The 25,903-nt window shown below is 44.7% G+C and overlaps 1 protein-coding gene across 6 annotated transcripts in view; it reads right to left on the reverse strand.

Moving 5' to 3' along the window:
- KLHDC3 (kelch domain containing 3) overlaps positions 1-25,903 on the reverse strand; it is a 344,468-nt gene that overhangs the window by 285,441 nt on the left and 33,124 nt on the right. For all 6 annotated transcript variants that reach the window (XR_011203919.1, XM_069236430.1, XM_069236428.1 and 3 more), the window contains exon 2: positions 8,217-8,465. Coding sequence is in view for 5 of the 6 variants with exons in the window: in XM_069236430.1 (XP_069092531.1) it covers positions 8,217-8,370 (154 nt within the window). In the remaining variant the exon portion in view is untranslated. The remainder of the gene's footprint in view (positions 1-8,216; positions 8,466-25,903) is intronic.

Raw genomic sequence — 25,903 nt, forward strand, 5'->3', positions numbered from 1 at the left:
CTGACGATGCCTGAACAAGGCCCAAGAGGTGCACCACCATACCTGGTGCACAAACTTATCGCCTACGCTGAGCATGTTCCCTCTGTTCCCTCCATGCACGAGGACCTGGAACAACATCCGTCCCAGGCAGGAAACACTGCTACTCTAGATCAGAAAGGTGCTCCAAAAGCCACCTCTTCGAAGAACACCTCCTGACTTCGAAGGGGGCCTTCAACTCCTTCTGCCCAACAAGCATGACTGCCAGCACCCCAAGATTTACGCCTGTACATAACCCTTCTCAGATTATACAGATAAGAACATGTAAGAGTAACTTGCTTTCATTTTTAGGTTGGGAGCACAAGCGCTTTTCGACCTGTTGTAACTATTCTGTAGGCCTTTAACCACACCCATCACTTTCACTAGTTAGTGGGATTGCCTTTCAAAAATCCCTTGATGTAATTGGTAAATCCTTTACGTTTGTGCCTCCTTGGCCTTGCAGACTGAGCCTGGTAGATTGATTATTGCACAATTGCTAATATACTTCAGCATAGGCAAACTATTTATTTCTTTTGACTCTCCCCTTTGTGCACCATTGCAGCCATGGCCCTCACACCGCTATTAGCGCAATCTCCATCGTTGGTATTGGGGCGCTGGTCACACTGTTACCTAATTAGAGTAATTTATTTTGGCTCTCCCCTTCACTCTCCATAGCTTTCACAAAAACACATGTAATTGATAAATGCTTTGCGTAAAAAACACAGAAATCCTCAAAGTGGCTCTCCCGGCACAGCGGGAGAGCAGTTGCTAAAATATTCACTACACTCCGTAAACTCACCCCATAATGCTTTGCAGGCCATTACTTTTACAAAACATGTTTGCCCATAACTCAGCCTGTGATGGTCCTAGGACAATGGGACGACCACCAAAACGTTCAGCGTGACCTGCTCTTTCTGTCTTAATCATGGGTGACCACACTAGGTTAGTGGGGACCCTAAAATAATAGCCTCTCCTACCATCCAGTGTGTTCTTAAGCTGTCTCATGGCTGGAACCTTTGTTTTGCAGCTGGGAGTAGTTTGTGTTTTAAGGATCTTGTTTGTAATTTCAATGCAGTAGGCCTGCTGCCCCTGAACAGGTGTAAGGCACAATGCCCTCTAGGGGCTAAATATATGGTTACACTGCAACACTTTCAGTCATTTTCTTTTCATGTGGTTATGCCCTCTAGGGCAGTGGTTCCCAACCTTTTGACTCCCGAGTGTCCCCATTAAATCATTGCTGGAACCTGGGGACCCCCAGAAATTTGTACGATTTAAATTTTAAACATTAAAACAGTAATTCGCAAAAAAAATACTCAAACAAGTATTAACCAAACAAATACTCAAATTACTTTGAAAAATATGCAATAATCGAAACATTTTAATGGGAAGGTTGGCGCTGCATGTCAGCGACTAACTTTTAAATGTTTCGTTTTATTTAGGAAAGCTGAATCCTCAGGTCAGATTCAACCTTTCCCAAGCGATTTGTGTTTTTATATTTTAGGTACGTAAGATGTTAGAAAGCTTTTTCACCTAAATATGTGGTGGGGGAAGGAAATAAAACCATAAGGGCCTCTCATCTCTCCAAAGCCTCTCTGTCACATGTAATTCATTTGTTTTATAGCACCTCTCATACCAGTGTAGGGTGTCGCAGCACTTTACCGGGGACTACAAAGTGTGGGATTCACATGTCATCCACACTAGTGGCATTTTCTAAGAGCGCTTGGCCTGAGGAACCACAAACTCGGGATTCAGAACACAACGCAGTGGTTAGCATTGACTTTAATAATAAGAATGCATTTTTTATGCAAGTAAACTTTGTTTAGCAGGATAAGGATAATGAAAGTCTGGGTAAAAACACACTGTTTAATTTGTGCCATGCAGTATGAATGCAGCTCTTGAATGGCAGTTCATAGTTCATTGTGCTAGATTACAATAGTAATTTATGAACTGCACAATAACAAAAGAATCTCTGTGGCAAAAGCAGTGAGCCGCTGTGCACATAAAATACGGTTCTTTGCATGATACACATTCTTTGCAACAGACATATTAACCATCTTTGCTATCTTTGAGTCAAACCTCCCAAATGTCTTCAGCAGGGACATTAATCACTAGAATTATCTTGAAGCTGAGGCTGCTGGATGTGAAGGAAACTTTGCAGTGCTTTTAAAACTACTTGTAAGGAAATGCCTCCTTGGCATGGTTACCCCCTGACTTTTTGCCTTTGCTGATGCCAAGTTTTGATTTGAAAGTGTGCTGAGGCCTGCTAACCAGGCCCCAGCACCAGTGTTCTTTCCCTAACCTGTACTTTTGTTTCCACAATTGGCACACCCTGGCATCCAGGTAAGTCCCTTGTAACTGGTACCCCTGGTACCCCTGGTACCAAGGGCCCGGATGCCAGTGAAGGTCTCTAAGGGATGCAGCATGTCTTATGCCACCCTGGGGACCCCTCACTCAGCACAGACACACTGCTTGCCAGCTTGTGTGTGCTGGTGAGGACAAAACGAGTAAGTCGACCTGGCACTCCCCTCAAGGTGCCATGCCAACCTCACACTGCCTATGCAGTATAGATAAGTCACCCCTCTAGCAGGCCTTACAGCCCTAAGGCAGGGTGCACTATACCATAGGGGAGGGCACCAGTGCATGAGCACTGTGCCCCTACAGTGTCTAAGCAAAACCTTAGACATTGTAAGTGCAGGGTAGCCATAAGAGTATATGGTCTGGGAGTCTGTCAAACACGAACTCCACAGCACCATAATGGCTACACTGAAAACTGGGAAGTTTGGTATCAAACTTCTCAGCACAATAAATGCACACTGATGCCAGTGTACATTTTATTGTAACATACACCCCAGAGGGCACCTTTGAGGTGCCCCCTGAAACCTTAACCAACTACCCGTGTAGGCTGACTGGTTTTAAACAGCCTGCCACACTCGAGACATGTTGCTGGCCACATGGGGAGAGTGCCTTTGTCACTCTGTGGCTAGTAACAAAGCCTGTACTGGGTGGAGGTGCTTCACAGCTCCCCCCTGCAGGAACTGTAACACCTGGCGGTGAGCCTCAAAGGCTCACCCCCTTTGTTACAGCACCCCAGGGCATTTCAGCTAGTGGAGTTGCCCGCCCCCTCCAGCCACAGCCCCACTTTTGGTGGCAAGGCCGGAGGAGATAATGAGAAAAACAAGGAGGAGTCACTGGCCAGTCAGGACAGCCCCTAAGGCAACCTGAGCTGAGGTGACTCTGACTTTTAGAAATCCTCCATCTTGCAGATGGAGGATTCCCCCAATAGGGATAGGAATGTGACCCCCTCCCCTTGGGAGGAGGCACAAAGAGGGTGTAGCCACCCTCAGGGCTAGTAGCCATTGGCTACTGCCCTCCCAGACCTAAACACACCCCTAAATTCTGTATTTAGGGGCTCCCCAGAACCTAGGAACTCAGATTCCTGCAACCTAAGAAGAAGAGGACTGCTAAGCTGAAAAACCCTGCAGAGAAGACGGAGACACCAACTGCTTTGGCCCCAGCTCTACCGGCCTGTCTCCACACTTCTAAAGACACTGCTCCAGCGACGCTTTCCCCAGGGACCAGCGACCTCTGAATCCTCAGAGGACTGCCCTGCTCTAGAAGGACCAAGAAACTCCTGAGGACAGCGGCTCTGTTCACCCAAGACTGCAACTTTGTAACAAAGGAGCAACTTTAAACCAACTTGCGTTTCCCGCTGGAAGCGTGAGACTTGCTACTCTGCACCCGACGCCACTTGTGGAGAACAATCACTTCAGGGAGGACTCCCCGGCGACTACAAGACCGTGAGTATTCAGAGTTGCCCCCCTGAGCCCCCACAGCGACGCCTGCAGAGGGAATCCCGAGGCTCCCCCTGACCGCGACTGCCTGTTCCTCAGATCCCGACGCCTGGTAAAGACTCTGCACCCGCAGCCCCCAGGACCTGAAGGATCTGAACTCCAGTGCAGGAGTGACCCCCAGGAGGCCCTCTCCCTTGCCCAGGTGGTGGCTACCCAGAGGAGCCCCCCCCTTGCCTGCATCACTGAAGAGACCCCTTGGTCTCCCATTGAAACCTATTGAAAACCCGACGCGTGTTTGCACACTGCACCTGGCCGCCCCGTGCTGCTGAGGGTGTACTTTCTGTGCTGACTTGTGTCCCCCCCGGTGCCCTACAAAACCCCCCTGGTCTGCCCTCCGAAGACGCGGGTACTTACCTGCTGGCAGACTGGAACCGGGGCACCCCCTTCTCCATTGAAGCCTATGCGTTTTGGGCACCACTTTGACCTCTGCACCTGACCGGCCCTGAGCTGCTGGTGTGGTAACTTTGGGGTTGCTCTGAACCCCCAACGGTGGGCTACCTTGGACCCAAACTTGAACCCCGTAGGTGGTTTACTTACCTGCAAAAACTAACAAACTCTTACTCCCCCTTGGAACTGTTGAAAATTGCAGTGTCTAGTTTTAAAATAGCTATATGTGATTTATGTGAAAAGTGTATATGCTATTTTGCTAATTCAAAGTTCCTAAAGTACCTACCTGCAATACCTTTCATTTTAAGTATTACATGTAAATCTTGAACCTGTGGTTAAACTAAGAAAATATATTTTTCTATACAAAACCCTATTGGCCTGGAATTGTCTTTGAGTGTGTGTTCCTCATTTATTGCTTGTGTATGTACAACAAATGCTTAACACTACTCCTTTGATAAGCCTACTACCACACTACCACAAAATAGAGCATTAGAATCATCTACTTTTGTCACTATCTCACCCCTAAGGGGAACCCTTGGACTCTGTGCATACTATTCCTTACTTGGAAATAGTGCATACAAAGCCAACTTCCTACACTACTGCACGAAGGAGGTAATAAATACAGAAAGACGTGTGCGGTTGTCAGAGGCTCCAGCTGGAGAAGGGCCCTCCTCCCATCCAAGGCCTGCGATCCCCCTGGGAATGTGTCATGGACCCCTTGGGGTCCGCGGACCACAGGTTGGGAACCACCGCTCTAGGGGGTTAACTTTATGGTTACATGACCATGTTTCTTAAAAATGCTATTTCCATTGTGGTGCCCGCTAGGGGTTGTTCTGAGCATTACACTCTAAAGCCAAAAGTTTATTTCTGATAAAGGTTTATATGATAATTGTACATGTTGCAATAATGACCATCATTCAGGCCAATGTGACATCCTTATTACACTATGACTGTTTGAACACTCTTGATATGTTTGGGTGACCCTTCTAGTGTATTTCTCCTCCGTGGCTGTCTTGTTTTGAGAATTGTGTTAGCCGGCCACCAGCTCTGACAGTGGGTGGTGAAAGTGGTATTGTATTGGAATTAGCGTGGCAGATTTAAATTAGGATGCTAAATGGCAACATTTTAATATTTTGCTGCAGCTAGAGGAAGAAGGCAAAAGGAAGTGTTTTAGATAAATGCAGGGCACTGGAATTATATGGCAGGAAAAGACAAAATTATGCGGCAAAGTTGACCAATTTATGCGGCAAGAAAAGTCCAGTTATGAATTTACAACACCAACAGCTCTACCTCTTGCAAATGCGAGACCTGTTGCATTACAATGCTTGTTATACAATTTGACACCTGTTGTCGGGTCATCTAAATAAAATAAATGAATTGTATATTTAATAATACAATACATAGTGCCTTCTTATCAAATACTTGTCCATGTATGTCCAAGAGAACCCTGTACATGTGCATACACTCCTCCTGGAACTCTCTCCCAGTCCATACAAAGCAATTTCCAAGTCAATAAAGAACCCTCTCCCAGGACATAAAGAACCCTGTCCCAATTCATAAAGAGCCTCTCCCAGTCCCCATAAAGAGCCCTCTCCCAGTCCCCATAAAGAGCCCTCTCCCAGGATATAAAGAACCCTCTCCCAGCCCCCATAAAGAGCCTCTCCCAGTCCCCATAAAGAGCCTCTCCCAGTCCCCATAAAGAGCCTCTCCCAGTCCCCACAAAGAGCCTCTCCCAGTCCTGATAAAGAGCCCTCTCCCAGTCCCCAGAAAGAGCCTCTCCCAGTCCCCATAAAGAGCCCTCTCCCAGTCCCCAGAAAGAGCCTCTCCCAGTCCCCATAAAGAGCCCTCTCCCAGTCCCCATAAAGAACCCTCTCCCAGTCCCCATAAAGAACCCTCTCCCAGTCCCCTTAAAGAACCCTCTCCCAGTCCCCATAAAGAGCCCTCTCCCAGTCCCCATAAAGAGCCCTCTCCCAGTCCCCATAAAGAGCCCTCTCCCAGTCCCCATAAAGAGCCCTCTCCCAGTCCCCATAAAGAGCCCTCTCCCAGTCCCCATAAAGAGCCCTCTCCCAGGATATAAAGAACCCTCTCCCAGCCCCCATAAAGAGCCTCTCCCAGTCCCCATAAAGAGCCTCTCCCAGTCCCCATAAAGAGCCTCTCCCAGTCCCCATAAAGAGCCTCTCCCAGTCCCCACAAAGAGCCTCTCCCAGTCCTGATAAAGAGCCTCTCCCAGTCCTGATAAAGAGCCCTCTCCCAGTCCTGATAAAGAGCCCTCTCCCAGTCCCCAGAAAGAGCCCTCTCCCAGTCCCCAGAAAGAGCCCTCTCCCAGTCCCCAGAAAGAGCCCTCTCCCAGTCCCCAGAAAGAGCCCTCTCCCAGTCCCCAGAAAGAGCCCTCTCCCAGTCCCCAGAAAGAGCCCTCTCCCAGTCCCCAGAAAGAGCCCTCTCCCAGTCCCCAGAAAGAGCCCTCTCCCAGTCCCCAGAAAGAGCCCTCTCCCAGTCCCCAGAAAGAGCCCTCTCCCAGTCCCCAGAAAGAGCCCTCTCCCAGTCCCCAGAAAGAGCCCTCTCCCAGTCCCCATAAAGAGCCTCTCCCAGTCCCCATAAAGAGCCTCTCCCAGTCCCCATAAAGAGCCTCTCCCAGTCCCCATAAAGAACCCTCTCCCAGTCCCCATAAAGAACCCTCTCCCAGTCCCCATAAAGAACCCTCTCCCAGTCCCCATAAAGAACCCTCTCCCAGTCCCCATAAAGAGCCCTCTCCCAGTCCCCATAAAGAGCCCTCTCCCAGTCCCCATAAAGAGCCCTCTCCCAGTCCCCATAAAGAGCCCTCTCCCAGTCCCCATAAAGAGCCCTCTCCCAGTCCCCATAAAGAGCCCTCTCCCAGTCCCCATAAAGAGCCCTCTCCCAGTCCCCATAAAGAACCCTCTCCCAGTCCCCATAAAGAGCCCTCTCCCAGTCCCCATAAAGAGCCCTCTCCCAGTCCCCATAAAGAGCCCTCTCCCAGTCCCCATAAAGAGCCTCTCCCAGTCCCCATAAAGAGCCTCTCCCAGTCCCCATAAAGAGCCTCTCCCAGTCCATAAAGAGCCCTCTCCCGGACCCCATAAAGAGCCCTCTCCTGGACCCCATAAAGAGCCCTCTCCCGGACCCCATAAAGAGCCCAGTCCCATAAAGTGCCCTCTCCCAGTCCCATAAAGTGCCCTCTCCGAGTCCCATAAAGTGCCCTCTCCCAGTCCCATAAAGTGCCCTCTCCCAGTCCCATAAAGTGCCCTCTCCCAGTCCATCAGTTCAAAGCACTGTAGTTTTGCTGTTGCGGTTTTACAATTTCTTCCATGGCATAAAGTTGCTTAACCTTGCTATACAATAACCGTCCCCTTTTTTTTTGCCCTATGATGGTCTTTTCGATGTGAAATTCCAATGCATTTCAAGTACCATCTGAACAGAAACCCATGTATTTATCTCTCTGATTCTGGGTCTTGTAGAATGATCTAAGAGGTTCTACACCCCAAACAATATGGGCTGTTTGTTGGCCTCCATCACAAGATGTGACAGCCCTGTGCACTGTCATAGCAGTTAACAGAGGGGTGCTCACTTCTTTCACAGAAACAGGTGGCCACAACCACCCCCTAACACAGTATATAACTGTTGTAAGTGATGTTCACCTCACTTGAAAAGAATCTGGAAAGTTCCTACAAGTCGCCAATCGTGCCTCACCGCCTTGGACTCTCGTACACATTCACTTGCCAGCTGTGCTTATCCAGACAGCAGTGAGTAAGGACAAGTATGTCTAGCGACTGCAAGTTCAAGATGTTCCCAAATATTTTAGAATATATATTTTTTTTTAAATGACACACAAGGGTGGAAAGTGAGCATATTCGGGTACTGGTCAAAGGTTTGACTAACATGCCACCCAGCTTTATCCCAATTTGCTTACAGAACTCAATCTGTAATAAGACGCAGCCGGAGTGTCCTTACCTGTGTTGAAGACATGTACATCGATCTGTCGCATGGTCTCATAGTCCTCGCCCGAGCAGTAGCCCCCGAAGGAATAGACCTTGTGTCCGACGGCCACTGCTGCGTGGTTGACTCTCCGTGGGCCTCCTTCCAGGTGCACGGTCCACCGAAACATTCCAGTCAGTGTTACTGGTGCTATGCGAATCCAGGTACCGAATCAGACCCCCGGCTACCATCCCCGCACTGATTGGCGCTGGACGCGGCCCCCTCCTGCATCAGGAAAAACAGCATGAGAAGGTCACAACTTTGGTTAGAAAACCAAGAACTAGCAAACTCTTCTGCACCCAGATTTCAACCCAGACTCGCACCATAAGATCAACCCCAAACCTACAACTATCAAACCAGAGGAGCCTTACCCTCCTGTCCTACCATGAAGCCAACAAGTGTTACTGCCTTCTTTAACAAACCCAAGCAGGTGCATTTCATGTCAACTCCAAACCTCTTCTTGAGCTGCCAATAAAGCACCACTGAGAAATGCAAAAAAACCTAATTAAGAATCTCTGCTTCACACAGACTCCTCATCACAAGGGAACAAAGTAACATCTTCTTCAAGCAGCCATAGTTTAAATGAGCTCTCAAATGAATCCACCCAGTCAACTCCACCGTCAAATGCAAAGCAGTCAACAGCCTCCGCACCCAAAACCATGCACCGCAGAAAACCAGGACCACCATAGCGTGCAACACGCCCAACACAAGTAGCGACCTACGCTCCTGTATCAATGTCAGTATCAACCTGACAAGTAATGCCACGACATGCAACACACCCAACCCAAATTGCGATCTATGCTTTGTATCAATGCCGATATCAACCTGACAACTAAGGCCACATTGTGCAATACGCCCAATGCAAGCAACGATCTATGCTCTTGAATCAATGCCAATATCAACCTGACAAGTAAGGGCACAGCGTGAAATACGCCTAACGCAAGCAACGATCTATGCTCTTGTATTAATGCCGATGTCAACCTGACAAGTAAAGCCAAGGCGTGCAATACCCACAACGCAAGCAACGATCTATGCTCTTGCATCAATGCCGATATCAACCTGACAAGTAAAGCCATGGCGTGCAATACGCCCAACGCAAGCAACAATCTATGCTCTTGTATCAATGCCGATATCAACCTGACAAGTAAAGCCGTAGCGTGCAATACGCCCAACGCAAGCAAAGGTCTATGCTCTTGAATCAATGCCAATATCAACCTGACAAGTAAGGGCACAGCGTGAAATACGGCTAACGCAAGCAACGATCTATGCTCTTGTATCAATGCCGATATCACCTGACAAATAAAGCTGTGGCGTGCAATACGCCCAACGCAGGCAAAGATTTATGCTCTTGTATCAATGTCGATATCAACCTGACAAGTAAAGCGAGAGCATTCAATACGCCCAACACAAGTAGCAACACATGTTCTTGTATCAATGCCCCTATAAAACGGACGAGTAATGCCATAGCATGCAATACGCGTAACACAACGCATGCAGTGACCTTTGCTCTTGTATTGTCGTAGTTGGACTCTCGCTCGTTAGTGAAACTGTTGGTTTAAGGACAGCACTTTTGTTTGTAGATGACTTAGTCACTCCACCAACAAGTCGCAAACGTCAGCGCAACCCTCCCGGCTCACAAGCAGTACCTCACCAAAAACTCAGACAGTAAAGGTAATTTAAGGCAGCCTTGCGCATGGTCTCCAGATGAGACCTCTCGGGAAGTCGTGGTGGAATGGAAGTTACCCTTTTTTTTCATTAGCAACAAGACTCATACACACATAGGCAATGAAGGAGATGCAAGAGAGTCTTCAACGGATTTATTGAAAAGAATGCAATCTACGATAAAATGCATGAGCTGCAATGATTAGGATATTAAACACTAATAAAAGCAGAATTGTGAAGAAGAGAGTTGTGAATATACAACCCCCCACTATCTTACAATAAACATTGGGCATAAAATTCTAACCAAGATCACCTAATCTCTACCTTAACGAGAGCTATGTGTGATAAACATAATCTGGTAGTGCCATGTCAATGTCCCCAACCCTCATGACCCTGGAATGGAGGTCTCTAGGCCACACACTGTGCTGACAGATGTTCAATTCGGCATCAAGGTGATGTGCAGTGTAGATGACATCTAGAAGGAACCCCTCTAATGACCTTCTCAGGTGAGATGTATTTATACAGATCAGGAAGGATTCCCGACGCAGGCATGTTCCTAAACAACTGATAACGGGTGCAGACTTGTGTTGCAATTGTAAAAACAAGTGTGCATTATGTTCCTGTCACACGTAAGTGATTAAAGGGACATGTTGACAATACCTACGTACATTACTGACAATGACGCTTAAATGGACGCCTTCTCAAAATGGCACTGATAATGAAAATCAAAACATTTCTTATAAAATATAAACAATGGCAAAGCTGAAAGAAATAATAAAATAAATGGAATAAAACAAAGCAAGCTAAGTGGATAAAAGGTCACTAGGTGACAGGGGCAACAGGCCTTCACGCCAAAGGCTAAGCTGACTCCTGAGTCCCAATGAGAACTATCATGGATTCACCTCACCCTCCTGTAGTGAGATATGTGTTTTTGACCATTGACTTTGTTTTGCACCTGGCCTAGCTGTCCAGTGTTCACCAGTTATAGACTACATTTTGTATTCAGTTTGGCTTTTTATTCATTCTGCCGATTGACTTTATCGTAGCATTAGAAACTGCCATGTTAAAGGCTGCTTGTAATTTTCCACATTGTAAACTGTGCATTCTGTCTTGTTTTCGTGCTCTTTCTCACCGAAGAGCTAGGACATATCACCGAACAGCTAGTACATAATATAGAGGAGTTAGTCAGTTAGCATGATAAGGATGTGCTAGACTGATGTTTATGCACAGCAGGGAACAGCTTTGGTTTGGGAGAGACACCTTGGGAAACTGGCCAGTTCCAACCTGTTTCTTTCAACCCTGACCTAAACTAGCCAGCATGTTTGAATTGTGAAATAAGGTTTTTTTTTTCCAGAAAGCTCCTTTTGTTTTTTTAAAATCTAAAAAGACCCAGTGCGAAAGTGAGAGAGTTAGTGGCCTCAATCAGGATTCTAGACGTCGGATGCATGATATCTTTCCCGTGAGGGTGGAGATCTCTTTCGCAGTCGAACGGGGTCATCGCCTTGTTGGCATGAGAAAGATGAAGCACCTGACAGGCCCTACGGTGATGCATTTTTAATTCATTATTTGCTTTGCATTATAATATAAATACATATATTTGCTGTGTCCATTGCAGTGGAGAATCATTTTGGTATGTTTTCCTTTCATTGCTATAACTATTTTTAAATGTGTGCTTTCAACATGCTAATCTTCCTTTAGGAAGCTCGTGGTGAAATAATAAATATCTTCTTTGGACTAAGTGCATTCCAGAGATTTTTGTCAGCTAAGTCAGTTAGTGAAAGCAAAACATTTTGGCGTAGATCAGACAGTCTAAAAAGAGAGGTTGGAGGTTGAGAGTGAACAATTTAAAAGTGTAAATATGTTTTTATTCAGAGAGTTAAAGGAAGCACCTCAAACCATGTTTGAAAATGCATGTGAAATTAAAATCCCTTATGAAGTCTTGGCAAATGTGTATTCTTGTTTATCAGGACTTTCTAAATTTTGGGATGGCTGCTTGGATAAAACAAAAGTATTAAATGTGTTTAAATGTTTAGAAAAGGTGCTTTTTGAACGGAATGATATCCCTTTTGTTCTTGACAGGAGGGCTTGGATACTTTTGTCTGCTTAGAGAAAAATGCATGAGATGTAAACAGTTAGAATAATAAAATAAGAAATTAGGAGAGCAATTTAGCCAGAACAAGTTATTACAAGATAAAGCTGAAATCTACCAAGCTGTTACGGGGGAATCTGACTTTTCACATTCCAGTAATGAGGAGGTTAAAAAAAGGTGGGGGCCAGTGTGAGCTGCTTGTGCAGAACGTAGTTTGTGTGCAGAGTAGCCCACAGTTTTTGGCAGGAGTTGAAATGCATCCTTTAAAAGATTACACCCAGCAAGAAGTTGACGATGTTACTGGTACATTCAGACAACTTTTGCAGAGTACCATGTGTACAATGAATTCAGACAGGACACAGGGACTGCTGCAAAATGTGCAGTTTTTAGGAATTCAGTGGAATCCAGAACATAGAGCTATGCGGTCACAGGTAAAACAAAAGACTTTGGAGTTTGCTACTCCTCGCAATAAGCAATAGGCACAGTTATATGGGCTTGTTTACTCATCCGAGTAAAACCTTAACCCTTTGGTACAAAGTAACCAGAAAAAAACATGAGTTTGAATGGTGTGAACAGCAGCTGTGTGCTTTTGATTTGGCAAATGAAATAATTCAACAGGCTTTAGACTTGTGGCCAGTGCAAGAGGGAGACATTGAGTTACATGTAACTGTTCAGGGACAATATGCAATTTGGAGTGTGTGGCAAAAACAGGTAAGGACAATGGTGCCCCTGGGATTTTGGACTAGAAAACTACCTGACTCTGGGGAGCGCTATACTCCTTTTGAAAAACAGCTTTTGGTCTGTTATTGGGCTCTAGTGATACTGAGCAAATAACACTAGGTCATAATGTAATTCTGAGACCTGAAATACCAATTATGCAGTGGGTGACGAGTTCACCTAAATCTCACCGTATAGGACGTGCACAAGAGGCTGGTATCATACGCTGGAAACGGTACATATAGGATTGGGCTCGAGTAGGACCGGCAGGCACTGAACAGGTGTCACAAGCCCCTGTACAGGATGAAGAGAGTGCAGGAGGAACCACAGGTGAGAGTCACCAGTACAATTGAGTGCACCATTCGAATCCTTGTCCCCTGAGGATAGGAAGCATGTGTGGTTCACTAATGATTCATTCCAATACGTGGGTACCAAAAGACATTGGAAAGCAGTGTCATACAATCCAGTTACTGAAAACTTGTTGTCTACAACAGCCGAAGGAAAAAGTAGCCAATATACAGAGGTGTACACTGTGTGTCAGACTCTAAAGCAAGAGCTGCTTGGGACTTGTCATTTCTACACTGATTCTTGGTCCACCGCCAATGGGCTAGCCATTTGGCTTCCCACATGGCATGCACATAACTGGTTCATTCACATGAAGGAGGTGTGGGGCAGAGAGTTGTGGCAGGAAATTTGGGAAATGTTAGAACAGAGTAAAGTCATAGATGCTCATTGTCCCCTTGACTCACTAGAACGCTGGTTCAATTCCCTTGCAGACTACAAAGCCAAAATTTCAGAGGCAGAAGTGGCAACCCAGAATTCTGACTTGGTGGGGATGGCTAAATGGGTGCACCAGAAAAGTGGACACCTGGGAGAAAAAGCCACTTATAGGTGGACAGAGATTAGAGGGATGCACATTCTCCTAGATTTTGCACTGCCCTATTGGTCAGCATCCACAGCAGAGATCTGTCCCACAAGCAGTCAAAGATCAGTTGGGGAGAGGGAAGTTACCAAGACAGATAGAAATAAAAGCTATTCTGTTAAATAGTGGAGAAGCTGAATTATTCATACAGATTGGAGACAGAATGGCCCAACTTGTCATAAGTTCAGTGTATGGAGGATTGGTGAGGAAGGGGACGGCCCCAGCCCTTCTGACAGTGCAAGGAAAGGGAAGCTGTGGTGCAGCAGATAAACCTCAGTGCTAAGGTGTGGGTTGAAGCCCCAAGTGACCCTCCAGAACCTGCAGGAATCATAGCAAAGGGTCCAAATAACGTCCTGCTGATTATAAAACAAGGAAAGGAAAAAGGAGAGCACATTTCAGATGACAAATGGTATTTGCAAGAAAAATCATACTTGTTTCTTTTACAGATCTTACTACGACTTGCCACTGACCAGGAGTGTGCTGTGTGGTCTCCCTTTGGATGTTTGCGTGTGGGGTTGGGGAGGGACCGCACCCACAACTTGAACCTGATTGATAACCTTTGTGCAACGCTCCTGCTGCTTTTAAAGTACAAAACCTATGGATCCATTTAGCACAAATTGTGCTTCACAGATCAAAGTTCTGCATGGGATCCATGCAGAGTACCATGGCTGTTCTGTCAACCTACTTGATTACATTCTTCCACTGGAACTAACCCATGGCTTGTTATCATCTGATGACTGCTGCCAGTCTCATTAAGCATGTTTAAGTTGCCAGTTGGCTGACTATTCTCGTATGGGAATACTTATATTCCAGCAAACCTTTCAGGTGGACCACGTACCTTTGCATGATTAGAACTCATGATGTTTCCATCTAATTCCATACCAACTTGCTATCCTAGACACACTATTCAATCAGTTATTATCCCAATCAGAATATATAAGCTTCAGTCTTTTCAATGTAGGTGTGTCTGGTTTAACTGTTTATAAGATCAATAAGTTAATCCACTTCCATTGCTTTATAGTTATTGCCTTTATCATTCCATTATGTTGCTGTATACAATGCTAACCTGATTTGCTTATAATGTTTTCTTTAAAAAAAAAAAAAGAGATAATTTGATTTTCAATCTGTAATTTACACAAAGTCATTGACCAACGGGCAGAATGCAGTGAGATATGTTTTTGACCAGACTTTGTGTTGCACCACTTTGCACCTGGCTTACCTGTCCAGTGTGCACCAGTTGCAGACTACATTTTGTATTCAGGTTAGCTTTAGATTCATTCTGCCTATTGACTTTATTGTAGCATTAGACACTGCTATGTTAAAGCTGCTCGTAATTTTCCACATTGTAACTGTCTTGTTTTCGTGCTCTTTCTCACCGAAGAGCTAGTACATTATATGGAGGAGTCAGTCAGTCAGCATGATAAGGATGTGCTAGACTGATATTTATGGCACAGCAGGGAACGGTTTAGGCTTGGGAGAGACACCTTTGGAAACTGGCCAGTTCCAACCTGTTTCTTTCAACCCTGACCTAAACTAGCCAACATGTTTGCATTGCGAAATGAGGGTTTTTTCCAGAAGGCTCCTTTTGTTTTTTAAAGATATAAAAAGACCAAGTGCGACAGTGTGAGTGGCCTCAATCAGGATTCTGGATGTCGGATGCATGATATCTTTCCCGTGAGGGTGGAGATCTCTTTCTCTTTTGCAGTCGAACGGGTTCATCGTCTTGCTGGCATGAGAAGGATGAAGAACTTGGCAGGCATTTTTACTTCATTATTTGCTTTGCATTATAATATAAATACATATATTTGCTGTGTACATTGCAGTGGAGAATCATTTTGGTATGTTTTCCTTTCACTGCTGTGACTATTTTTAAACGTGTGCTTTCAACATGCTAATCCCCTTTTAGGAAACTTGTGGTGAAATAATAAATGTCTTCTTTGAACTAAGAGGTGCATTCCAGAGATTTTTGTCAGCTCTGTCATTAGTGAAAGCAAAACACCTCCCCATTGCCGAAACAAGGATGCTAACTCACTAGCGAGGGTGCACGAGTCTAAAACTGCTTGGAACTAAAAAAAAAAAAAAAAAAAAAAAAAAAAAAAAAAAACTCTAGTTAAAATCTAAGCTAAAAACAGACAAAAGAGAAATAATGTCAACTATGACAAACAAGGCCGGCCAAATGTGAGCCGAATTAATAAGGCAATTTAGTATCACATTTCATATTTTGAAAAAAAAGCCAATGATCGCATCATTGAAAAATAGGTATGATCTTGAAGAAGGCCTCCGAAGTCATCAAATGTGAGGGCACCCAGGAAAGATTCCATATCAGCAGATGTCAGATCGATCACAGGACTGGCAGACGTATCCACGGAGTAGAAGTGCACAGAAGCCACAGACACAGGATCACTCATGTACGCAACATCATCCACTGTGCCAGGTGTTGTTGGAGCCAAGTAGTTCACAAGTGGAGGCTCGTAAGTGGCCTCATGAATCAGCCTCAGTCTCATGGGGCATGACCGTGAAAGAACCCTCATCGGAAACATTAATAGTTCCTTGTCCACAAGAGGCACTGGCTGTATAGCAAGACAAATTAACAGCGTGCATTCAAAGAGGAACCAGATGCAATGAAAGACAGGTTGTATGCACCGCAGGACTGGCTGGAATGACAATAACCAGTCATGCTCCAATTCTTCCCGCAAAGGAGCACCAAAAAACTGTACCATGCGATCACGGCACAGCTAGGCTGGTGGTAGCTCCATCACTCTGCTTAGCTGAGAAAGCACAACCACCGAGTATCAGGAATAGCAGTAGCAGTATTCTGCCAATCAGCGTCAAAGTTACAGGAAAGCCACCAAACGCACTCAAAAAGAGTGAATGGAGAGCTGAAGACATGACTTTGAAGACAGTCTGGAAGGTGGAAACAAATCCAGAACCAACAGCCTTAAAATGTACAACCCCTCCAGTGCTCGAGGCGTTGAATGTTCTGAAGACCAGCGCTCCAAAGTGCTTGAGGAAGTTGGTATTTAATAGGCATTGTATCTCAGCCGATTACCTCGCTATCTGGAGAGTATGTCTCCTTGGCCGATGTCAATGCCACTTGTTTTTGGAACAGGAGCACCTTTAGTCTGCTCAGCTTGTCATAATTTATATTATTAGTATAAATGTGAAGCCACATGTCTACTACTCTTATCTCTTGTGTGCAGGGGTCTAGAACATGTCCACAACAAGCTACAATTTGAGAAACTGAAATTGCACAGGCAATTCCTGGTCTCATTCCGCAGCAATTCTGATTGTTCAGAACCACATAACTTCCATTCAAAAGTATACGAAATGCTGGATGAATCAAAGGGACAGGAGTGTCCTTTAGAAAGCAAGCCAAGTTTGTGACCCCCCCACATTGCAAAAGCCCTGAAGTGACACCTGTTCGCAAAACATTGAATGACTAACAGCAGTTTCATATTCGCTTCTGCTCAGAAAGACCTTACTTCGCCGTTTGGACATTTATACTCAAAGGGCATCTCCCACTCTTCTTTAATATAGCTATCGTCTAGCCACTGATATCTGCCCACGTCAAGATGTTTCAAACATTTTGTGAAATGAAAGGTGGAAACTGTAAGATTTATAATGCCACGTACTAGCCATACGGTTGATGGTGCCTCTGCTACGGTGAAAGGCCGTTTTTCTAAGTTTTCTATGTTAAGCATGGTGTAACTCGCTTCCTTTTTAGCCATTATCTGTTGCTCCCTGGACAAACTGAAAGCAGAAAACAATTAATTACTGTTGGTGTATTTCCAAGGGACACTACAATTTTTCAGAATCTGCAATGTCCAACCTGACGGCATGATGGAACGCAGCTAACTTTGTTCATAGTGTAGAAGGGAACATGTAATTCTGAATGATGTCAATCACAGATCACACAATATTATTAAGGGTATCTATTCTGTTGGACAGAGTGTCCATGTCCTTACCAACAACAGCTAAAGCCTTTTCCATATTTTCCTTATCTATCTGCCGTAAATGTGCATCTGCTTCCATTTGCGAAAGCTTCCAGATTTCATTGTATACGGCATACAAGAATTGTTTAGAGCGGGGTTTTCTTGGACCTGACAAGAAATCCTGCAAGTCTACTTCCTCTGACAGGAGACTAAGATGTTCATTAACTGCTGCTAGGGTATTCGCCTGTAACCATTGTTGAGTGTTGACCCCGAGACATAGTGAGGGTCTTGTCGGCTAAACTTGAAACCCCCTGAGGAATAAACATAACGTGCTTTACACCCATGTGTGTCCAAAGGCCATAATAGCCGCCCACCAGGACTTGAAAGAGAGGAATTAAAGGTACCATTCTGGACCCAAGCATTCAGTTCCTCTTCGGTGACATTTAGGAAAGTTTGCCAATTGGTGAATTTGGCTGGATATTGAGCATATTCATTTCTTTTATTTTTGCTAACCCTAAGCACAATGTTTGTTGAATTGCGTCCTTTAAAAAGATCGTTTGTGCGGGAATAAGTCATGCTCTAAATAAAGCTTCCAGCTCTGAATTTGCCAATCTTGTGTTTCCCATACACTTTTCATAACCTTCAACAGCAAGTCGGAAACAAAGAAATCTGAATAGATTGATTTGGTGTCAGTTAGCAAATTCTTCCTCATTTTAGAAGGTGGTAATTTAAAATAATATGACTCTGCATTTGTAGTGTTATGCCCATGTTTTGGGGCTGCCCATAGGTAAAGCTGAACAATGTTCCCACTGTGTGTAGTTACATACTGATCTAGGTCTATTAGCTCCGTGCAGAAAGTAATGTCCCCAGTGATATTAACAGGACGTTTACCCATAATTCGCTCTGTTCAGATATATACATCCTCACTTTCAAATACAGTGTAATTCTGCAATTCAGACAGCATAAAATCAACTGTTTTAAAATTCCAGTCATAACATACAACACCAAGTGTAATTACATCAGTCATTGAAATTTTAAAGACATATGGAATTTGAATGACCTCAGTAGGCCTCTACATATCAAATTGAACTTTATCCCAAACAATCCAATCTGGAGTTGGTACTGCTGAAATGTTCACAAGGCAGGGATGTGGAATTCCTATCGCCCCACGCCCGGGACATCTTGTTTGGGGCCAAGGGCAACAAGTTTTAATGTTTACTTTGTCCTTGGGACAAGTAGGCCCAACCCCCTGCAGCACAAACCCTTTGGTTGCTTGTTTACAGAGAGTGGAATTCTCTGCAGTTGAGGTAATGTGTTTCCAAAAGATAATGCTGTTCGAACTTGTATATATGGTTCATTATTTGAAAGCCTTCATTATTAGGGTAAGTGCTGTAAATAAATGTTTTAAGGTCACACTTCACTACTGACGTTGGTTCCAGTACAAAAAAAAAAAAAACATGCACACACATGTTTGAAAAGTTTAGGCTAAGAGGCTAAGTATAATGCTCCCAGAATGCTCTCTGATTATATGCAAATGAAGTGTCATTTAGTAAAATGTGTTGATGCATGCTAGTATTTCCCAAAAATATTTCTAATGGAAAGTCAGTGTAACCATTTTCAACACGATTATGGGAAGCATGAAAATAAACAAACACTGACAAAGCCAACTGATCTGACATATTTTTATAAGTCTTTTAGTTTCATCAATGCGTGTCTTGTTTTGACATGGCTTTTGTAACACTTTATTCTTGTGGGAGCTACCAGGCCCTCAACATTGTAAAAAACATTGGCAAAACCCCCCCAAAAAGTTTTTGAACTCTTAAAGCACACGTTGCCACCAGTGGCATAACAAAGGCCCCGCAGCCGCCCTCCAGGGGGCCCCTCCAGCACAGCACCTGCCCTGAGTGAGTCTGGAGAGGGGGCTCCTCCATGTTCTTTGCAAAGGGGCACCCTCCAGTTTTGTTACGTCACTGATTGCCACTGTAGTTCCTGACACTGAACAAAACTACTTTGTGTGGCAATATGCTCCTTGTGGAAGAGCAGAATGCGATCGCTCACAGTAAAGCCAGCCGAAAGAGAGAGAAATAGAAGTTTAATAAAAACAAAATGTCTTTGTTAACACCAGACCTAATTAGGGACCAAGACCCACATGTAGGTAGCTTTTTGCATGTCGCAAACAGCGACTTTCGCTGTTTGCGACATGCAAAAAGCACATTGCGATACACAAACCCAGTTTTGCGATTCAGTAACCTGGTTACCGAATCACAAAACGGGTTTGCGACTCGCAATTGGTAAGGGGTATTCCCTTCCTAATTGCAACTCGCAGTGCAATGTAGGATTGTTTTGTGACCGCGAACGCGGGCGCAAACCAATCGCAGTTTGCACCCATTTCAAATGGGTGCTAACACTTTCGCAAAAGGGAAGGGATCCCCATGGGACCCCATCCCCATTGTGAATGTCACTGTAAAAATTTTTTCAGAGCAGGCAGTGGTCCTGCGGACCACTGCCTGCTCTGAAAAAATGAAACGAAAACGTTTCATTTTTCGTTTTTGTAATGCATCTCGTTTTCCTTTAAGGAAAACGGGCTGCATTACAAAAACAAACAAAAAAAACTGCTTTATTGAAAAGCAGTCACAGACATGGTGGTCTGCTGTCTCCAGCAGGCCACCATTCGCGAGGGGGTCGCAAATTGCGACCCACCTCATGATTATTCATGAGGTGGGCATTTGCGAAGCCCTTGTGAATCACAGATGGTGTCAAGGACACCATCCTACATTCGGATTTGCGACTCGCAATTTGCAGGTCACAAATCTGAACCTACCTACATGTGGCCCCAAATTCTTAAAGAAAGTCACAAAAGTGCACCCATGGTATATGTCGTACCCCTATAAAATATTTGTGAACTGTATTTTAGCATGGGTAAATACGATGTGTAGATTTGCTCATGTGAAAATCTATTGAGCATTTGCAAGTTCATTTTCCCTCCAGCCACTTTCTTCCCAACCCTGGAAGAAGTTCTAATTCTGCCATTGTCAGGAGTAAATGTCCAACCTTTCTTATTATGGGAAAATATTAGAGAGAAGCTGGTAAAAATCTTTAAAACATGCAGGTTAGTAGGTTTGCAGACTCAAAGGCATTCCAGCCCTGAAACTATTGCTTACTGCTTCCTCCAGCCCCAGTATGCAGATCTGCAGAAAGGTGGCAAAATAAGGAAATTGCTACAGTAGCGATTGAAACTCCAAGTATTCAAGCCCTACTATGGTAGTAGCCCTGGCATAATCAGAGAGGCTATTAATTGCTGCCATAATTTGTCGCCACACTACATGGCACCAAAGGGACAATTAGATCTTTTTACAGGACAAGTAGATTTGAGAAGCAACCTGTCCCCTGGACAAGTAGATATTTTAATAAATTCCACACCCCTGCAAGGGTCAAGTCTCTTCGGACCTTATGTGAGGAAAGATATGGAGTTAGGACTTCATCCACTGGTTCAACAGAAGAGAGTTCAGGAAGATAATGACCATTATTAAGGAGAAAGAAAACAGTCACAAAACCAATCCATAACAGAAAGATAAGCAATGTCAGAAATATTTACAGATCATTCCATGGATAAACCAAAAAGTTATTTTAAGCCATATGTACAGCTTATGCGTCTTTGAAACAGTTTCAGTTGCAGGTGAGGATGAAGTCGAGGAAAAGTCATCAGGGTCGATGAAATACAGGAACTGGTGCATTACCGGTGGATGGATCCACTTCGCGTGGCACTTCATAGTAGATGGTGTTGTCCGTTTATGTTGTATCAGAGTAATAAACAGCCACATCTTGGACAGTTCTTGTCGGTGAAATGGTGACAGGAATCAGCAGAAGCTCATTCTCCACCCTCCCCATGCTTGAGTAGGCATTTGTAGCTTCATTGTACATGCTGGTATTTTCAAAAGAGTTCCTGTTTCTTCTTTGAAGAGGTATATCCTGTTGGGATGAGAGTGGAGACCGGGAAATACCCAAAGGACCTCGGCGTCTACTGTGCAGGATAGGCCACATGGAACAATTTGATGTTGTCAATGGAAACAAATCTGTTTACTTTGGAACCTGGCAGCGATGGCAGAATGGCCGTTCTGGTGCCTTGGATTTCCAAGAATGGTACCGGTGCTCTACAAGATGGGACAAATTCCTTCCTTACAGCGATCTTCTCATGAACCACATCCCCAACCTTAGGAATCCAGCCTGTAGAAGTTGTTGACAAATCCCTTATTCCTAAGGCGGCAGCACTGGTGGATGCATTATCACAAAAATGCTGAAGCTCCTGTAAGACAGTGCAGCATTCATTTATGTCAAAAGGTGTGTCTGATACCACCATACCAAGGCCATCTAGATCTGGGACATACATAGGTATTCCAAAGAGAACCTCTTAAGGAGTGCATCCTCCCAAAGACAGTCTTGGCAGATTATTCAGTACTCTCTGGGCCCATTATAGGTGATGAAGCCAGCCGCGTACGGAACCAAATACTCTGCTATTAAAGACTGCTTTAGGTCATAATTCCTCCTCTCCACAACACTATTACCCTTGGGATGATATGGGGAGAAGTAATGGAGTTGAACACCCATCGTCCTCATGGTGTCTCTGGATGTCTTGGAGGCAAAAGCAGGGCCCTGGTCCAAGTGGAATGCTGCAATCACATATGTGCCGATCAAGAAAATCAAAGTCTTTCATAACAGTTCAAGCGTCAGCCGTTCACTGTGGCCATACCCACAGGAATCTAGAACAAGAATCAACAGCGACTAAGATATTTTTGTATTCACCATCAGGTCATAAGGGACCACAGTGGTCCAGGTGCACACATTGTAGTGGCCTGTTGGACACTTAGAGGGATGTCTGTGGTGGACGCTTGATAGTGGAGCCTTTTATTTGCTGGCAAATGTCACAGCAAAGGACATATTACTTGGTCTGTTTGAATAGACCCGGCCACCAGAAGCTTTTCTATAAGAGTGATATTGTGGACACAAAACAAGCATGAGAAGTGACACCCTCATGCGTTGCTTTGATGAGACCCAATCTCTAGTCTTGGTTGGGGATCACTCGATCTACCACCCCAGGAATTGTCGCAAAGGTAACATTCTGTGCACTGATGTGGTAAAAATAAGTTGTAAGCTATGCTTTTGGGAGAGGCTTGCCCTCAGCTGAAGTTTTCACGGCAGCCTGAATTTCATTATCCATCTCGTGTGAGAACGAGTCACTGCAGCAACAGAAGCCGTAGCAACTACAGATTTATCCAAGTGTTTCCTACAACATGTACTCCTACACATTGATGCCCAATGTATGGACAACAGGACCATCAGGTAGCTTACCCTTAAGATTATCCACCCTCCCCCATAGAGTTACAAGTTTTATGGAGTTCCCCTTTGAGTCTCTGAACCTGTTCAGTTGCCAATGATTGAGATAATCATTGTAGGGCTGTACACAGTAGTATGAATCACAGACAATCAACGTGAGATGTCCTGGATCTGTATGTTCTAGCGCTAGAAAAAGGGCTTTGGGTTCAGCCGGCTGGGCTGTGCAGCCCTCGAGGGTCTGGGTGTTGGTATGTTCAGGGAAGAATACACCATACTTCATCACTCTGCTCATAGCTGCGTAAGGGCTGAGTATTGATGTTTGGTACCTAGAGCTGGTTGTGCTGAACCACAAGTGTAAATGACAGTTTGGTGTCTGTCAAACAGCAAGATGCTAATAGGTTGGGGGTACTCCTGTTCGTATTAGAGAAAGTCTTGTGTTTGAAGTTTTGGATCAAAGTTGTAATCAACGTCAGTGACAGTCGGGAGGTTACCCATTGAATCCAACGTGGATGTAATGCTTTAGCGTTAGGAACGCTTCCTTTGGTGACGGCCTTTAAGGCTGGCACTGGGGTAATGACAATAATGCATTTCCCTGGGGCAATTGGCCTCTCCTTGATGACAGCCATCTGCACGGCAATCAGAATTGTTTCTGTGGGTGCAAAATGTTGTTCTGCATTGGTATATAAATATGATTTATATGCTATGGGCACCATGTCGCCCTCATTAAAAGGTGACATAGGTGAACCCAATAGCACCAGCAATTATTCTGATGGCCTAAATTTGTTTTGTTGTCACAGATGTGTAAGTGTTTTGCCTCTAGCATGTCCTGCTGCAATCCTCTCAGGATGCGTGTGTGCTCCACTGTCCAGTATCTGCTTGAGAAATCTGGGCGAATTAGATCATAGAGTGCTTTATGTGTTGTGTATAATAAGGAATGTAAATTCTGTCAAAGTTAAAGAAACCAAGTAAAGACTGCAGTTTCTTGATTGTTTTTGGTGGTTGGAGTTGAGCACATTTTTCTAGAAAGTGCAAGGCCAGGCTCTTGCACTCCACCGATAGATCATATCCCAAAAACAGGACACTGAGGAAGGCTATTTTAGTTTTCTTCAAATTGAGTTTGTAACTAAGGGCTGCGAATCCTAGAACGATCCGATCGTCCCTGGCAAGATGAATGTTGAGGTCGTCATCTGTGAGATAAATGTCCTTCACATAGGGCAACCCCTCAGGGTCAATATTATGCAATACTGATGTTACACGGGCTGAGAACAGCCCTGGGCTGTTCTTGTATCCCTGGTGCAAACAGCAAAACCATTTTGTGAGCCAAATGAGAAATCACTCAGGTCCCAACTTTCATGCGCTAAGTTTTGGCAGAACAAACCGTTGGAAATATCCAAGGTTGTTTTGTATTTTTTATGCACTATATTGTTGATGAGTGCTCTGCTGTATGCATTTTGCATCGCGTGTGTAGTTGTTTAAGTGTCTATAATTTAAGACTATTCTATATGAATGGTCTGGTTTTGCAACGGGAAATAACAGCTTATTCATTGCAGAGACACATGGCTCTATTGCTCCCTGGCACTCGAGCTGAGTGAGTATCAATCTGGGGAGTAACGGTACAGCTTGCAATAAACCCAACGTAAGAAGCGACCAATCCTACTGTATCAATGCCAATATCAACCTGATGAGTAATGCCATAGCGCGCAATACGCCCAATGCATGCAACAACCTATGCTCTTTTATTAATGCCATTATCAACCTGACGAGTAACGCCACAGCGTGCAATATGCCCAGCCCAATGCATGCAACAACCTATGCTCTTGTATCAATGTCGATATCAACCAGACGAGTAACGGCACAGCGTTCAATATGCCCAACTCAATGCAAGCATCAATGTATGCTCTTGTATCAATGCGGATAGCAACCTGACGAGTAATGCCATAGCATGTAATACCCCCAACCCTAAACAAGCAGCGACCTACGCTCTTGTATCAATGCCAATATCAATCTGACGAGTAACACCACTGCGTGCAATATGCCCAACCCAATGCTAGCAGCAACCTATGCTCTTGTATTAATGTCGATATCAAACTGACGAATAACGTCACAGCGTGCAATGCCTCCCCACCCAACGCGAGCAGTGACCTATGCTCTTGTATCAATGTCGATATCAACTTGACGAGTAACGCCACAGCGTGCAATACGCCCAACCCAACGCAAGCACCGACCTATGCTCTTGTTTCATTACCAATATGAACCTGACAAGTAATGCCACAGCTTACAATACACCCAACACAAGCAGTGACCTATGCTCTTGTATCAATGTCAATATCAACTTGACAAGTAACGTCAGCGTACAATACGCCCAATGCAAGCAGCGACCTATGCTCTATCAATGCCAATATCAACATGACGAGTAACGCCACAGAGTGCAACATTCAAGCAACGACTTACACTCTTGTATCAATGCTGATATCAATCTGAGTAATGCTATAGCGTGCAATGTGCCCAACACAAGCAGCAACCTGTGCTTTTGTATCAATATAATTATCAATCTGGGGAGTAACGGCACAGCTTGCAATACACCCAATGTAAGAAGCAACCAATGCTACTGTATCAATCCTAATATCAACCTGATAAATAACGGCATAGCATCCAATACGCCCAATGCATGCAGCAACCTATGCACTTGTATTAATACCAGTATCAACCTGACGAGTAACGCCAAAGCGTGCAATACGCCTAACCCAACGCAAGCAGCGACCTATGCTCTTGTATCAATGTCGATATCAACCAGACGAGCAACAGCACAGCGTGCAATACGCCCAACCCAACGCAAGCAGCGACCTATGCTCTTGCATCAAGGTCGATATCAACCTGACAAGTAATGCCATGGCGTGCAATACCCCCAACCCAAGGCAAGCAGCAAGCTATGCTCTTGTATCAATGTCGATATCAACATTATGAGTAATGCCATAGCATGCAAGATGCCCGACACAAGCAATGACCTATG

The sequence above is a fragment of the Pleurodeles waltl genome, chromosome 5 (genome assembly GCF_031143425.1).
Source record: "Pleurodeles waltl isolate 20211129_DDA chromosome 5, aPleWal1.hap1.20221129, whole genome shotgun sequence".
Lineage (NCBI taxonomy): Eukaryota > Metazoa > Chordata > Amphibia > Caudata > Salamandridae > Pleurodeles > Pleurodeles waltl.